This window comes from Asterias rubens, chromosome 3 (assembly GCF_902459465.1).
Source record: "Asterias rubens chromosome 3, eAstRub1.3, whole genome shotgun sequence".
Taxonomy (NCBI): Eukaryota; Metazoa; Echinodermata; class Asteroidea; order Forcipulatida; family Asteriidae; genus Asterias; species Asterias rubens.
The window spans coordinates 18,252,610-18,269,479 of NC_047064.1; the positions used below are offsets into that span (position 1 = coordinate 18,252,610).

The following is a 16,870-nucleotide window of genomic DNA, read 5'->3' on the forward strand; positions in this document are numbered from 1 at the left end:
CAAATGTCTCCCATTGGACAGCTTAATAATGCCGCTATCCCAAGGAGGTGGGTAGACCACGAACCGAATGGTTCATGCAGCCACCAGTGCCTTTTACAACTTGATTGCGTTTTCTTATGTTTTTTTCATGACTCTCGAATTTTTGCTACCGATTTGGTAGCTAGTAAAAGCTAAACCAATCAGAAGCGACGGGGGTCAACGGGTCAGCCTTTTAAACACACATGCCTGCTGGGAAAACAACAATCATCCACCTCAGTATGTTTGGGTGGAGGTGTCGTGGCCGAATGATTAATAAGAACGCCAAATTTAAACTCTCAGATTCTGATCATCAGCAGAGTGGGTTCTAATCCCAGTCGTTACACTTGTGTCCTTTAACAAGACACTTAACCATTGGTTCGTCCTTCGGATGGGACATAAAGCCGGGGGTCACGTGTGTTGTGTAACGCACGTAAGTGAATCGGGCACACAAGTTATGACTTAAAACGTGTTAATGAGAGCCTTGGGGCGTGACAAAAAAATCAGTGAATCCACGGCACAAGAAGATCTGCCACCAAGTTGAATGAACTTACCTGACTGAATTAACCCGTCGTATGCAGTTACGGCTATAAAGGTGTACTAACAAAGTAGGGTTGATGAACCTATAGCTGAGTGTATGCCAAATTGCCGTTTGTCTGAAAAGATTTTCAATAGTTTTTATCCGATCTGCAACAAATACTTCAAAACCTTTTTTAAAGTTAATGCACTTTGGGAATGGTCTTTGGTACAAAGACAACAATATTAGAAAGCAATTGGGAAAAAGCCGATAAGCTTGTTAGTATTAGGTTCCATGAACAAGGCTTATACACTGTTAGCTGCTCTATTTATTGGGAAGGCTTCGTCAAACTCCGATAACAGACATAAGTTTAGCACACGCTGAAGAAGGTAACTTAACTTGCAGTCGTATTTTTTTGGTATCCATCAACCATCCATTTATTCCTTCTCTTCTCGAAGAGGCATCATGTTTAGAATCAGAGCTGTGTTTCTTCTTTCGTTGGTGATCAACATCTTGGTGACTGGATACCAGGAGGATAGAAACGTGGATGGAGAATTGGAAGTCCTCCTCAAGCGCCTACAGGAGCGCCTTAAAGATGAGGAACGAGGCTCTGAACTCCAGGACTTTGAGAGAATATTCAGAGGGGAGAGGCAACGATTTTATCAGATTATAAATAAGGCACTTGTTGTATACAGAATCGCAAGAGATTACACAAAATTATCCCATTTTTTTGTATGAATATACCGATTTCAGGGAGATCTTTTTAGCATATGCTTTTAAAAACCCTCCACCAGTAGTTTGATTGCAAAGCCATGTCAAGAGACTGGCAAGAAAAGTATTAAGTTTTATATTTTCTTAGACTGTGAGAAAATTTTCACTGTATTTTACCAATATAAACTCAACATCAAAAGATTAAAAGATGGCCGGTTTTTTGTGAGCCATATGGTCGAAATATTATTCGTATTCGAGATGGTAAATTTAATTTAACATCTCTGATATTATGGCTGAGGTACCCGCTGCCAAAACATAGGATTCCAACTGCCTCTAGCTACCGGGCAACCTCGGTAGTCTAGTTGGTAAGACACTGCTCTAGAATTGCAAGGGTCATGGGTTCCAATCCCTCCCGAGTAACATGCCTGTGTTTCTTTTTTTCACAGGATTCGGGAAAATACTGAGTGTAAAGCGCTAACACATAACGATGTTTGGTAAACAAAACAAAGTTAATATTATTTGCACTTTTTTCAGGGAAAGTTTGATTAATTTAATGTACAATATTATGCCTCTGAATAAAATGCACAATAGTATTCTCGCTCAAGGTAAACGAGTGATAATTTCACCCTCTTGCATGAGTGGTGTCAGTGTCACTCTTTTGAGAATCAGCTATGGGCCTTGAAACTTAATTTGTGTCTGGGCCTTACAATAACAAAATTTACTAGCGAGGCCATTTTTATTTCAGTTATTTTTGTACGCACTGTCTGACTATCCATTTATATAGGGTTGTTGAGCCTTGATTTGTTTTGCTAATCCACAATATGGTTTTAATAATGATGTCAAAGCCAGTGGAATTTTCCGGTTAACAATATTTTCCAAAGGCCCACATTCGTGCATCACAACTTATATATATATTTATTTTATTGGAAAGATATTTAAAAGCAGAATACAATGATCCACACACATTTGCCTCGAAATTGCGTGGTTTTCCTTTTACTCTGCCAACTAACACGGTCGGCCATTTAGGACTCAAGGTCGGCCATTTAGGAAAAAATTACTTGCATATACGGCCGACCGTGTTAATAGTCGACGAGGTAGAAGGAGCACCGTGCAGTTTGTGTGGATCATTGTATTCTTTTACAATATCTTTCTACCCATATGCATTTTAAAACAAACGGTATACAAACGCTTTTCAAATACCAACTCGACCGAACCAAGGCAACGTGTTCCTTTAAAAGGACAAAGCACCCGCCATATTTAATTTGTATCTTCTTTTTTCTTATTCACATTTTTACGTCGGATATGTTTAGGGACCTCTCGCACGAGAACGGGCCTTGAATCCAGTCTACGCCTTTTCTTTTCTCACGAAGGCGCAACCCAAATCGTGTCTAGAGTACTCTACTTGTCTGCAATACATTGCGTCTTCCGTCGATGTTCACATCACCGCTGAGCAGTCTACCCGCAGGTCAGGTCACTCATTTCCTTTGTGATTTATCTGCAGAGTATGCATCGTTTTTCGTACGTGACCTCTGTGTGAATATTATCTAGTCAAAAGGGCTTCTGAACTTCGGTCATTTTTTGAGCCTTTTTTGAAAAGTCTCAACCAAAATATTAACGTGTTTACGAATATAGCAGCAAGCTGTTTTTCGTTTGTATGGTAAAAGGCTGTCTAAACTATGAGCTGAATGTTGATCAGCTCACTCATCCCGTGGTACGGGCTCTTTTGTTATTGGCTGACGCTGCCTTTTAGGTCGGGGCACCATACCAACGAAAAACAGCAGATGTCATATTTAGTCGATGATGTCATCGTCAGCCAAATACCGTGCGGGAAAACCATGCTGTCTAATAGTTGATTTTTTTTTTTTTTAATGAGAGTTTTGGATTAACTGTGGAAATCACTGTGTCCTGACTGGGCTAGGTACGATCCGGTCTCGCTTTTAACATTTTCGGGAAGAATATGAAATAATCTATCCATATATACTAATTGGGGACCGTTGCTGACATTCATGACGGGAAAATTTGCCGTGTTTTGTGACTTGTTTTCTTTCTTTGTGAAGCAATTTGTTACGTACAAATTTATCTTTTTAAAATTTGAGTTGCAACGATTTGTTTTCATACAAAACGACAGATATATGCTCTTCATTTCAATGTACATTATTTCTGTCAGTTACTTTTCAGATAAGGCCGAAAAAGACTGAATTTGAGAAGCCCTTTGGACTAATTATATATTCAAATCGATGTCACGCAGATAAATCACAAAGGAAACTTATAATTTCGAGTGACCTGCGGGTAGACTGCTGAATGCATGCTTGGTTTGAATTGCACCACGTGAGAAAGTGGGTAACACACACTTGATGCTATTATAGTGGCCTCATCTTCTCTTTGAAAGAAATGCGCCTCAAGTTTAATATCGTCCCCTCCCGTCCCTCCTCCCGTCCCGAATCGAAAGCTCCTTAATAACTCGAGTAGTGCTGCTGTAGTACAAGTAGTGATTACCTACATTTTCTGAAAATAAATATTATGATCAAATTAGGTCACCAAAGTGGCCTTAAAAAAAGAATTAATGCTGGTGTCGTGTGCCTGCATGTTGCCAGCTTAAAATCCATAAGTTATTTCATTTATTTTGAATAAAATACTTGTTAAGTAATGACAAAGGAAACCATGGAAACTTTGGGGCCGTGCCAAGAAGGGAGAGCGGTGGTTGCATCGAGCCGTGAGGTTCAATTATAGCTTTCTTTGCGACAGCGTCAAGGTTGGTGTTTGATTATACGCCTAATCAATGGACTGAAAACCTGACAATTACCGGCAGAAAAGCACGGACGACGCGAGGCTTGCCTTGGGTATCACGCGTTGAAAGCAAAGCGGCACAACCCATAGGTTCTATGAAAGGGAACTGTTTTTCTTCAAACCAACAATGGTTGAGTTTCCTTGCGCATATTTAATCAACTTTTTCAAGTTCATATTGTCCTCAACGAATCCAGTAAAAAAAAATATTTTACAGAAAGGAACGCCTCCATAAAATGGGACAAATTGTGACGCAAAAAAAAGAAGATAAAGGCCGACAAATATAATTCGACTGGGGGAATTACGCAACGGGAAAGCGAAGCCTCCCCTCCCTACATCAATAAAGCAACCAGTCAGTTAAAACAAAAATGAAAACAACAATAGTAATTGTACAATAACATTAACAGTTAGACCCATACCTCCCTCCACCCCCTAAAAAAAAAGGGGAAAACAAATAAGTATATGGGATGTGATGATGACGTTCGCCCCGGCCCACATTTATGTTTAGTTTAACGACACACTGGTCATGTGCATTAAAGTGCACCTGGCTGTTCAATAGACCCCTATATCGGTGCAGCCATCTTGCATTTCTCCCAATGATATCAATGTAACCAAAGCGAGGAATAATAAAATGAAATAGTCTGGTTCCCGTTTGCAAAATGATTATTATTATTCATATTAGTTATTCGATACGAGGAATACGACAAAGATGGAGGCAGCTAAAAGGTCTATAGAGGTTAGCATGCCTACATGGTTAAGTTACGTAATAAGTTTAGCATTTAAGGATCATGTACGTTGACTCGTGGTCTGTCTCATTCGGGTGCCCCATCGAGTCGACGGCGCATTATCGTTTACTGTTCATTTCTAATTTATCATTAATAGTTTGATTTGTGTTTAAACAAAATACCTTGTTGTGTGGCTACGTTTGTTAAAGAAAAAACGTTTAATGTTGTGTTTAATATTGTTGAGGATCCCTTAGGCGATGGCTATAAGGAGGCAAAGGCAAACCCGTCCATAAAAGGCAACGCAACTTTAGGACTTGGCTTTGGTTTTGCAGGACACATAACACAAGCTCAATGAATCTATTAGAGACAGAGGGTATTCGAACCCGAACCGGGTGGTCTACCCAGTACCTAAGCCCACTGCGCTAGAAGTGTTGGTACTTTTACTTAGTCAGGGGCCTTTTCATGGTTTAAGCCATGGATTATACATGTGTACAATTCAAAGTAAATGGGAGAAAACGTTTAAACGGCAACATCCCGACCTGAAACAACTGTTTCGTTGTATCAAACTGCCAATTTGTTTGACTGTGTCACTCTAACCGGTGTCGCATGCACTAACAAAATTGGCTTGTCGTGTCTGACTTGGTGTCCTTGGTTGTTTCGTCAGTGTTACAGTTTTCTTTTCAACATTGGTCTTGGTACTTTTTGTAGGACAAAACAACACAATGTCTACAGATGTAAACTCAACTTACACAGTTTGAAGATAATGATAGTAGAAAGCTTCCCTGAAAATTTGTATTTGCTGAGGTGCTGTAGTTTTTGAACAGAGTGCTAAAGGAATTTGTCTCGACTCAAAACGAAATTGAATGGCCGAATTCTGAATTTGAAACGCAGTAACAACTGGAGAGGCAAAACAGCTTTAATTCGAACGCATGAAAATGAAATTGACTGCTATTTTGTCGAATTTGACCGAGAAAACCTATAATAGGGATATCATCATTTGGGAACTGACTGTGTGACTAAAGTGGTGGGACTATACAAATTTTTGCAGGTGAAATGATAACACTGTATAGTGGAGTATTTCACCTTGTAATTCTCATGAAGGCCCTTGAACTCTTATTCGTTTTGGAACCAAACAATAACTATAATTGTAAGTCACGTTTAAATTCCTTTTTTACACAAAGCCTGAATTCTATATGCTTTCGGATAGACGAAAGAGATTATCAAATCAACTGGTGTGTGGTCAAGCATGCTCGGGGAATAACATCATTAATCCAAGGCATGATTGATAGCTCTCCTGAATGGTTTTGAATGGTTAAAGAATCGTATGAGTTGTTAGCGATCTTCCAGGTGGATGCGTTGTTATGCAGGACTAGGATCTAACGAAAGTAGACAAACTGATATGTATAGGATTTGTCTCCATTCTTTCGTTTTGTTTGTCCTTTGTCCATAAATATGTCTGCCTGACTTGTGTTTTTTGAGTTTTGGAAGAGAAATAAAAAAAAGTTTTTAATGTTTTTTTCCCCAATGCACTTTCCATGGCAATCCGTTAATTTGAAAACAGGGAGAGTGTTTTTATTTGTTTATACCATAGAGCTATATATACAGCTCTATGGTTTACACGCAAAGGAGCACTGCATACCAACTCATAGATATAGAGTTATAATAACATTTTTATTCTATATCAATGTACCAACTATAAATACCCATTGCACAACGCAAAGCGCACTTGGGCGCGCGTCTCCTGCCCACCATTATAAATGTGTGTGTGACAAAGCGTGCACAGATGGATGGTACATGTGTTTACGAGTGTAAAGAGAGACGGGAAGGTGAGAGCCGGTCCTCTACTTAATAAAGGACGAGCATTCGCCAAAATACATGTCAATAAATGGAACAGTCAATAAGCCAATGACGTTTGTATGAAAATCTCTTCTATACAGGTTTTAATACTTCCAACCCATAGAAAACATACAAAAAGTTATAACACTACAGTATACACTACATGTAGCCTACATAACACAGTGCACGAAGTTCACAAAAAGGTCAGCTATGGTGGCTTTAAAGGGACATCGCAAATATATATTGACGCCAATATTGACGCCAATATTTGCGACTTTTGCCCCAAGTTGCAAATATTGACGCCAATATTGACGCCAATATTCACGACTTGGCCAAAAGTCGCAAATATTGACGCCAATATTCACGCCAATATTCACGACATGGGCCCTATGTCGCAAATATTGACGCCAATATTGACGCCAATATTCACAACATGGGTCAAATGTCGCAAATATTGACGCCAATATTGACGCCAATATTTACGACATGGGCCCTATGTCGCAAATATTGACGCCAATATTGACGGCAATATTCACGACATGGGCCCTATGTCGCAAATATTGACGCCAATATTGACGCCAATATTCACGACATGGGCTACACGTCGCAAATATTTACGCCAATATTGACGCCAATATTCACGACATAGCCACATTTGCAAACCCACTCAGGCGTGAATTTGTTTTTAAAGCAACTTGGGGAGTCTGTTTCCCACACAGTCTGGCACCCAGACCCACCGATCTCTGGCTGTACTTTCCTACGCATGGCGCGGCGCAGCACGAGTAGTCCTTGTTGTATGTGTACATTGTTTATGTTGCATGCAGCGCTCTTTTTTGCTGGGCTTTAATAAGAAATACAATTATATTTACCCGATTTTCAGTCTCCATTTTTGTTAGTCGAACTTACATCCTGGCAGTCGTCAGTGCACGCAAATCACAATGCTGAACGATATTATTGTCAGAGCGCGCGAGCGAGATCGGGACCAGTGCGCCAGACTATTTTCTTGCCCACCCAGCTACCTAGGTTGCTAAAAAAACAATGAATATTCACGCCTTAGCGGGTTTGCGACTTGGGGCCCATGTCGTGAATATTGGCGTAAATATTTGCGACTTGGGGCCCATGTCGTGAATATTGGCGTCAATATTGGCGTAAATATTTGCGACGTGTAGCCCATGTCGTGAATATTGGCGTCAATATTGGCGCCAATATTGGCGTCAATATTCGCGACTTAGGTCATGTCGTGAATATTGGCGTCAATATTGGCGTCAATATTTGCAACTTGAGGCTATGTCGTAAATATTGGCGTCAATATTGGCGTAAATATTTGCGACGTGTAGCCCATGTCGTGAATATTGGCGTCAATATTGGCGTCAATATTTGCGACTTGGAGGCAATGTCGTAAATATTGGCGCCAATATTGGCGTCAATATTCGCGACTTAGGTCATGTCGTGAATATTGGCGTCAATATTGGCGTCAATATTTGCAACTTGAGGCTATGTCGTAAATATTGGCGTCAATATTGGCGTAAATATTTGCGACGTGTAGCCCATGTCGTGAATATTGGCGTCAATATTGGCGTCAATATTTGCGACTTGGAGGCAATGTCGTAAATATTGGCGCCAATATTGGCGTCAATATTCGCGACTTAGGTCATGTCGTGAATATTGGCGTCAATATTGGCGTCAATATTTGCAACTTGAGGCTATGTCGTAAATATTGGCGTCAATATTGGCGTCAATATTGGCGTAAATATTTGCGACGTGTAGCCCATGTCGTGAATATTAGCGTCAATTATGTCGTCAATATTTGCGACATAGGGCCCATGTCGTGAATATTTGCGTCAATATTGGCATCAATATTTGCGACTTTGGGCCAAGTCGTGAATATTGGCGTCAATATTGGCGTCAATATTTGCAACTTGGGGTAAAAGTCACGAATATTGGCGTCAATATTGGCGTCAATATATATTTGCGATGTCCCTTTAAAGCCACCATAGTCAGCACACACAGAGACTAACGGACGCACGTGTGTGACAGTGCTGCCTGGCATACACACATGGTTTTACAAATAAAACGATCCAAATAGAGAGCTACAAAATCACAATAATTTGGGCAATAATGAGGGTAAAAACACAAAATAATACTCACAAATATCTCTACAACTCTATTGATCCCATATAAATAGTTTTTTTGGAGCATGGCCAGAGCCATGCTCCCTATAGAAATAGAGAGAATCACAGCCCAAATAAATTAGTTGCTCTTCCAAGTCGAAGCTATAGAAAAAGAGAGCGATTGTCACGTGACAATACCAAAAGTTAACTTTGAACAAGTCCAACAATGAGGCGCACTTTGGATTCCTACAGGAGCAATGTGCGTCCACCACTATTTCTGCCCTTTTTGGGGAGTCCAATCCTAAAGTTTGGTTCACGTTTTGACAGCAACAGGAGACATGCGTGTATTGGTGCTGCGCATCGTGCAATGGGTCTATGCGGTGATTTTGGACAGAAAGTGCGTACGTAACCATCATAATAATACACTTTTCCCTTCTATTTTCTTATTTTATTAGGGAACATCATCATGTTTGCAATCAGAGCTGTGCTTTTTTTTTCGTTGGTGATCAACGTCTTGGTGAATGGATACCAGGAAGATAACGCGAATGGAGAGTTAAAAGTCCTCCTAAAGCGCCTTCAGGAGCGTCTTGAAGATGAAGAGCGAGGCTATGAACTCCAGGACTTGAAAGAAAGATGGGGGGTGAGACCACGTGTTGTTTTGTCAGATTTGACATAAATTAGGCACATGTATAGAATAGCAGAGATTGAAAATTAATGATCACGAAGGTATGGAGTTCAGGGAGCCTGTTCAACACATAATGCTTTGAAAACCCTCCATCAGGAAGTTTGTTGTAAACATTGTCAAGAAACGGGCAAGAAAAGTAATATAATAATCTAATATCTATTTGTAAGATCATTTTAATCGTTGTGTGGAAAACTTGTAACCAACAGACACACCAAACACATCAATCATTACAGATTAAAGATGGCTTGGTATCTTAGGTTTGTTTGGTTGAAGACACTTTCAGCGTATAGGTTTGATACCATTAATGTACGATGCCTCCGGAACAAAATGCACACTATCGTGGCGTGTCATGGCCCATAGCGGATAAGCGCACCGGATTCAAGCAGCTCTGGTGTTTGATCAGTAGAGTGTGTGTTAGAGTCCCGGTCGTGACACCTGTGTACTTATACTTAACCATAATTGCTTCGTAAAGTTGGGGAGAGTGGTTTCTGCTCTACCAGCTATAGGCTTCTGATAGATACCCAAGCCTAAATCCGTATGAACTGGAAAGGGGGTAAAACAATGTTTCAGCCCAGGAGTGGTGGCAACGGCGATTTGCATTTATCAATTATTCAGTTTGCGAACTTGTCAGAAATAATGATCGGTACCGTGAGATTAGGAATACCAATAATAATATAATACAAATGTACGTCTCTTAGCGCATGGTGCTGGTGTCCTGGTGAAGACTATAGTAAACCAGGGCAACAGCACCAAAAAACAAAGAACAATATACATGTATAAACAAAATAAGCAAAACAAAGGCAGAACAAACATGACAAATAAACACAATTAACAGAAAATAACAAGCTGTAGAATGGGGTAACAACTAAGATTTGAACAAGTGAGTTTTCAACATCGTTTTAAATGTCTGTAAGGAAGAAGCATTTTGAATTTTGGGACAAAATACATATTATAGGAGCTGACTATATAAAAAAAATGCATTTAGCAAATACTACAAATGCAAGGTGAATACAAGTCAAATATCCTTGGGCCGTGAACTTTGATTCGTTTCTGTGCCACTGTACAATTTTTACAAGGTCATACAGTTCTATTTCACACACAAAGACTTTGGTTGGTGACAAGCTTGAATGAGAAAGTCTTTACTTGAATTCTATGATTTCAGGTAGAACAAAGCGATAAGTCAAAGGGTTGTTTTAACCGGTGGTAAAAAAACACAATCAACAATCCAAGGGTAAGGTTGTAGCTGAAGAAAATTGGATGCTGGCTATTTTTGTCGAAATTATGATCGAGTGGGTGGGTGTATGGGGGCAGCGTAGCGTCTCATCACAGGGGCAGCGTATTTTGGAAGCTGAATGGTTTTAGGTTTTGTTTGAGCTTTGATGGATTTCCCAGGCTCTCTCTTGCCCATTTGCCTAATGGCTGCGTGGTCGCAGGCTGAATAGCATGTTTGGAATTAAACTATTTCAAAGGAAAATTCATACAACAATACGTTCTATTGGAAAACATCTTTAAACAATAAGTCACAAACGAGAGTAAATCGAGGTAAAACCAGGAACGGGTGGAAAGTGGTAATCGTGCAATCATTTCACCACCTTGTTTTGGGTTCACTCAATTTTCAAAAGAGGTGATAACCGTTTGCAAATCAAGTGGACAAAATAACTAGTATGTACTGCGAGCACTTTTAATTGGTATGGCATGCCAATTTTTTTTTTTTTTTTTATAAACCAAAGTTTCTCTGAACATCATGGTTAAGTATATTGTTTAAACGCACTGGACACATTTGGTAACTGCTAAGACCAGTCTTCTCACTTGTGTATCTCAACATATGCATAAAATAATAAACCTGCAACATAGTAGAGCACAAAACTCCTGCCCTAAGAGTTTGTATTTCCTGTTTAATTTTCTATTTCAGAGTATGAGTGGAGTTGAAGTTGGTCCTGATGTTTCCGCAACCTGTAATGACATGATGCCAACCAACAACTATAAGTGGGCTACTTTTAAAATAGAGAATAGCGTAGTTGTCTTGGATAAAACTTCTGCCCCAAGAGGTATAGAAGACGACGAAGCTCAGTTCAATGAGATGAAGAACGCACTTACTTCTCAACCACGATACGTTTTCTTTGACTTTTATATCACCTCGAACACTGGTCATGAGATAAGGAAAGTTGTTCTTGTTCTCTGGTACGTACATATCATATTCTTACAAACACCATAGTTTGTTGTATTTGTTTCCCGACCCTTAAATACACTGGACACCTTTGGTAAATGTCAAAGACCAGTCTTCTCATTTAGAGTATCTCAACAAATGCACAAAACAACAAACCTGTGAACACTTTGAACTCGTCGTCGAATTTGAGAGATAAAAATGAAGAAAAAAAAACACCCTTGTCACACAAAGTTGTCTGCTTTTTAGATGCTTAATTTCGGGAACTCAATATCTAATTCTGAGGTCTCGAAATCAAAATTCAAATATAATACAAGTGGATAGTTACTTCTTTCTCGAACACTACGGAGCCGTGTCTCACAATTTTGTATTACGATCAACAGCTCTCCATTGATTGTTACCAAGTAAGTCACTATGCTAACAATTATTTTGAGTATAATTACCAATAGTGTCCAGCGCCTTAAAAACCACCTTCTCCTTCTTGACAACTTGTTCAACACAAACCTGTCTTGGTCCAGATTGTAATTGCCGATGTGTATGGACGATGTGACATATGTTTACATTCAAACCGCCCTCTGTTGACAAAACACTGCATACGTCATAGTTCGCCGGGCAAAAAGGCGCGTAGTCATGGTAAGATTGTATATTCTAGATTCTAGCTGGCTGCCAAAACACAAAGGTTTTGCCCGGCGGTATGCGCGCAAACCATGTTATGGATTTCGAGTGACGTCAGAGGTCACATCGTCTATTAAGGACGATGACCAAGCTATCTAGCTAGTCGAAACGTTATTAAGAACTAACTCCTATAATAAGCTATATAGCTATATAATATAGTAGTCCTGTTTTTAGAACTGCAAGTCTCCAGAGATCCGAGCTCCGCGATATCATTTGTTATGGCAAGACAGTTCTCCAAAATTACACAACGGCAAGATAGACATCCCACATGGTGTTACCGCAAACCAATGTGTTTATACCTCACATTCAATGCCTCAAAGTTCCTTAAGAGGATTATTCAAAACACCGACCCTAAACATTGCACTTCTTCAACGATCTCGAACTCTTGGTGGCAGCAGACACTGTGATTGTACATGGGGTTGTGCTGTGCTGACTAGCGATTTGTAAGTTACACGTCGATCATCCCCTGATGATCGATCATTCACGGGTTATTGGTACTTTTACTTTGCAAAGCGCTCGATACAAACAAATGCTGCCCTGCCACCAACTGTTCAATTGGTGAAGTCTAGAATTGCCGTAACAAAACAATTTGTCTTCTTTTCAGGAGCGATGAAAAGAGGAGTAGATTTTTCGACAGGATGGCATATGCATCCAATAAAAACAACGTTAAGGACGCTTGTCCAGGTCTTAGCATGGATTTCAGCGCTGGAAGCAAGAGCGATTTGAACTACGAAACATACCGGGCCAAGGTTATGAAGTTGTCTCGTTAATTATCAAAGATAGCAAGATCCGGATTGGGCGCCGTACAATGTAGTTGCACCAGCAAAACTTATAATGATTATATCACCGCATCATTTTAATAACCTAGCCTAGGCTTATTTCACGGCATTTCAAGGGATCAACTGATAAGATTCTGGAAGTTTGAGGACAGAAAATGTGTTCTAGTCATATACCTAACTCCGCAACGAGCCTTGTTTAATTAACAATAGCAAGAGGGCGCTCTAACATGAATAATAAAAATGGGCAGGGCTCATACACAGCTCTGCACAAAAATGGAGAGTTACGACAAATTGCGATTACAAGCTATTTTGTTCTCAAGAAACGCATGGGCGAACGAGGGGTGCCAGACTAGTCTGCCCATGCATTTGGATACAACATTGCGTCCAGCAATCACGTGACCAACGAAAACTGGTCCATCCATCGCAACTCTCAATACACAGCTCCAATGCGTAGCACGCTTCATAAAATCTGATTTAGATCTGTTACGGTTCACTTGACTCGCTATTCACATTCATTTAGTCACAATCGTAATTTTAATAGTTTATTCACCACAATTGCATCAAAATTAAAACAATTATAATTATTGTTACAAAGAGTCCCTTGCTACACTGCAGCTGCATCCGTACACGTGGTGACTTCAAATTAGCACCATGCCCTGCAGGATACCAGCCAACCAAACGATAAAGATTTAACGGTTTCCATAATTCTCGAGTTTTGTTTGTAAGTCATTTGAGGTAATCAAAATTGGTGGAGGTTTCTTTAAAGGGGCTATTATACCTTTGGTAATGACTCTGAAATGTAATGGCAATTAACAAGTAAGAAGTAGGCCTACAACAGCTTTATATAATATAGTATATTGCATTAATGCGGGTAATATGGAAAAAGGTATCACTTTAATACCTGAAGTTTTGAATCTGAGAAGCGTTACTGGCAGTAATTTTTCTCAGAGTGTGTTTTCTAACCGCTCGAGATTTCCGACAATACCTCAACAACCGGAACTATAATTCCTTTTGAAATGAAATCTTCACAGCTTATTTTTATGGTACAAAACAAACAAACAACGGTGGGTTCCCATGTTCAAACGTTAACATCTCTCAATCTCTTTACTTTATTTTATGTGAATCTTTGTACATCTGTTAGGCTTTTATTTTGTTAATCAAGTCAGTATTTGGTATTGAATGCTCACGGTTCTTAAATACAAAATTAACTAACTTGTATGTTTCCACTGCCTCTGACCTTTCTCCATAAAAAGTGTCTCTGTGATTTGAGGCCGAGTTAATAATAACTCATTGCATCCGTACACATCTCAAACAATGGGTGCGTTCGTTTAGCTTCCCTGGGTCGATCCCGGTGTGTGGCGGATGCAATCAATTAATTTACTTCGAATCTTTTGAAAAGAATGGAAAATTGAAGTGGAAGTGGATTTGTTCTTCTTCATGTTTTATCTTCTTTTGTTTAAGTAATGTTGTTATTTTGGCCTTGTTTGTTTTAAATTATTGACTGATTTATTTATTATAATTTATTTTTTTACTTCTGTTATAACTGTTCCTGTATTTCTATTTAAATTGTTATAAGTAGTGGTATTCGAGGGAATTAAATAAATAAATAATGTTGCACGAATAACTGTTTTTAAAATTGTGTGACGTTATGTTAGGGCTAATTTACTATGGGTGCGTTCATTTAGCTTCCCCGGGTCGACCCCGGTGTGCGGCGGTTTTTTTTTTCAGGACGAAAGCTCCTTAATAACTCGAGTAGTGCTGCTGTAGTATAAGTAGTGATTACCTACATTTTCTGAAAATAAATATTATGATCAAATTAGGTCACCAAAGTGGCCTTAAAAAAGAATTAATGCTGGTGTCGTGTGCCTGCATGTTGCCAGCTTAAAATCCATAAGTTATTTCATTTATTTTGAATAAAATACTTGTTAAGTAATGACAAAGGAAACCATGGAAACTTTGGGGCCGTGCCAAGAAGGGAGAGCGGTGGTTGCATCGAGCCGTGAGGTTCAATTATAGCTTTCTTGGCGACAGCGTCAAGGTTGGTGTTTGATTATACGCCTAATCAATGGACTGAAAACCTGACAATTACCGGCAGAAAAGCACGGACGACGCGAGGCTTGCCTTGGGTATCACGCGTTGAAAGCAAAGCGGCACAACCCATAGGTTCTATGAAAGGGAACTGTTTTTCTTCAAACCAACAATGGCTGAGTTTCCTTGCGCATATTTAATCAACTTTTTCAAGTTCATATTGTCCTCAACGAATCCAGTAAAAAAAAATATTTTACAGAAAGGAACGCCTCCATAAAATGGGACAAATTGTGACGCAAAAAAAAGAAGATAAAGGCCGACAAATATAATTCGACTGGGGGAATTACGCAACGGGAAAGCGAAGCCTCCCCTCCCTACATCAATAAAGCAACCAGTCAGTTAAAACAAAAATGAAAACAACAATAGTAATTGTACAATAACATTAACAGTTTGACCCATACCTCCCTCCACCCCCTAAAAAAAAGGGGAAAACAAATAAGTATATGGGATGTGATGATGACGTTCGCCCCGGCCCACATTTATGTTTAGTTTAACGACACACTGGTCATGTGCATTAAAGTGCACCTGGCTGTTCAATAGACCCCTATATCGGTGCAGCCATCTTGCATTTCTCCCAATGATATCAATGTAACCAAACCGAGGCTTGAAGAATAAAATAGTCTGGTTCCCGTTTGCAAAATGATTATTATTATTCATATTAGTTATTCGATACGAGGAATACGACAAAGATGGAGGCAGCTAAAAGGTCTATAGAGGTTAGCATGCCTACATGGTTAAGTTACGTAATAAGTTTAGCATTTAATGATCATGTACGTTGACTCGTGGTCTGTCTCATTCGGGTGCCCCATCGAGTCGACGGCGCATTATCGTTTACTGTTCATTTCTAATTTATCATTAATAGTTTGATTTGTGTTTAAACAAAATACCCTGTTGTGTGGCTACGTTTGTTGAAGAAAAAACGTTTAATGTTGTGTTTAATATTGTTGAGGATCCCTTAGGCGATGGCTATAAGGAGGCAAAGGCAAACCCGTCCATAAAAGGCAACGCAACTTTAGGACTTGGCTTTGGTTTTGCAGGACACATAACACAAGCTCAATGAATCTATTAGAGACAGAGGGTATTCGAACCCGAACCGGGTGGTCTACCCAGTACCTAAGCCCACTGCGCTAGAAGTGTTGGTACTTTTACTTAGTCAGGGGCCTTTTCATGGTTTAAGCCATGGATTATACATGTGTACAATTCAAAGTAAATGGGAGAAAACGTTTAAACGGCACATCCCGACCTGAAACAACTGTTTCGTTATATCAAACTGCCAATTTGTTTGACTGTGTCACTCTAACCGGTGTCGCATGCACTAACAAAATTGGCTTGTCGTGTCTGACTTGGTGTCCTTGGTTGTTTCGTCAGTGTTACAGTTTTCTTTTCAACATTGGTCTTGGTACTTTTTGTAGGACAAAACAACACAATGTCTACAGATGTAAACTCAACTTACACAGTTTGAAGATAATGATAGTAGAAAGCTTCCCTGAAAATTTGTATTTGCTGAGGTGCTGTAGTTTTTGAACAGAGTGCTAAAGGAATTTGTCTCGACTCAAAACGAAATTGAATGGCCGAATTCTGAATTTGAAACGCAGTAACAACTGGAGAGGCAAAACAGCTTTAATTCGAACGCATGAAAATGAAATTGACTGCTATTTTGTCGAATTTGACCGAGAAAACCTATAATAGGGATATCATCATTTGGGAACTGACTGTGTGACTAAAGTGGTGGGACTATACAAATTTTTGCAGGTGAAATGATAACACTGTATAGTGGAGT

General features: G+C 39.5%; 1 protein-coding gene across 1 annotated transcript; it reads left to right on the plus strand.

Annotated features, from left to right (window-relative positions):
- Nucleotides 1–9,158: 9,158 nt before the first annotated feature.
- On the plus strand, nt 9,159–14,046 carry LOC117288029 (cofilin-like). The gene is made up of 3 exons (XM_033768710.1): nt 9,159–9,339; nt 11,297–11,565; nt 12,828–14,046. The coding sequence occupies exons 1-3, from the start codon at nt 9,166–9,168 to the stop codon at nt 12,991–12,993; spliced, it is 609 nt and encodes a 202-aa protein (XP_033624601.1). The 5' UTR covers nt 9,159–9,165; the 3' UTR covers nt 12,994–14,046.
- The last annotated feature ends 2,824 nt before the right edge of the window (nt 14,047–16,870 follow it).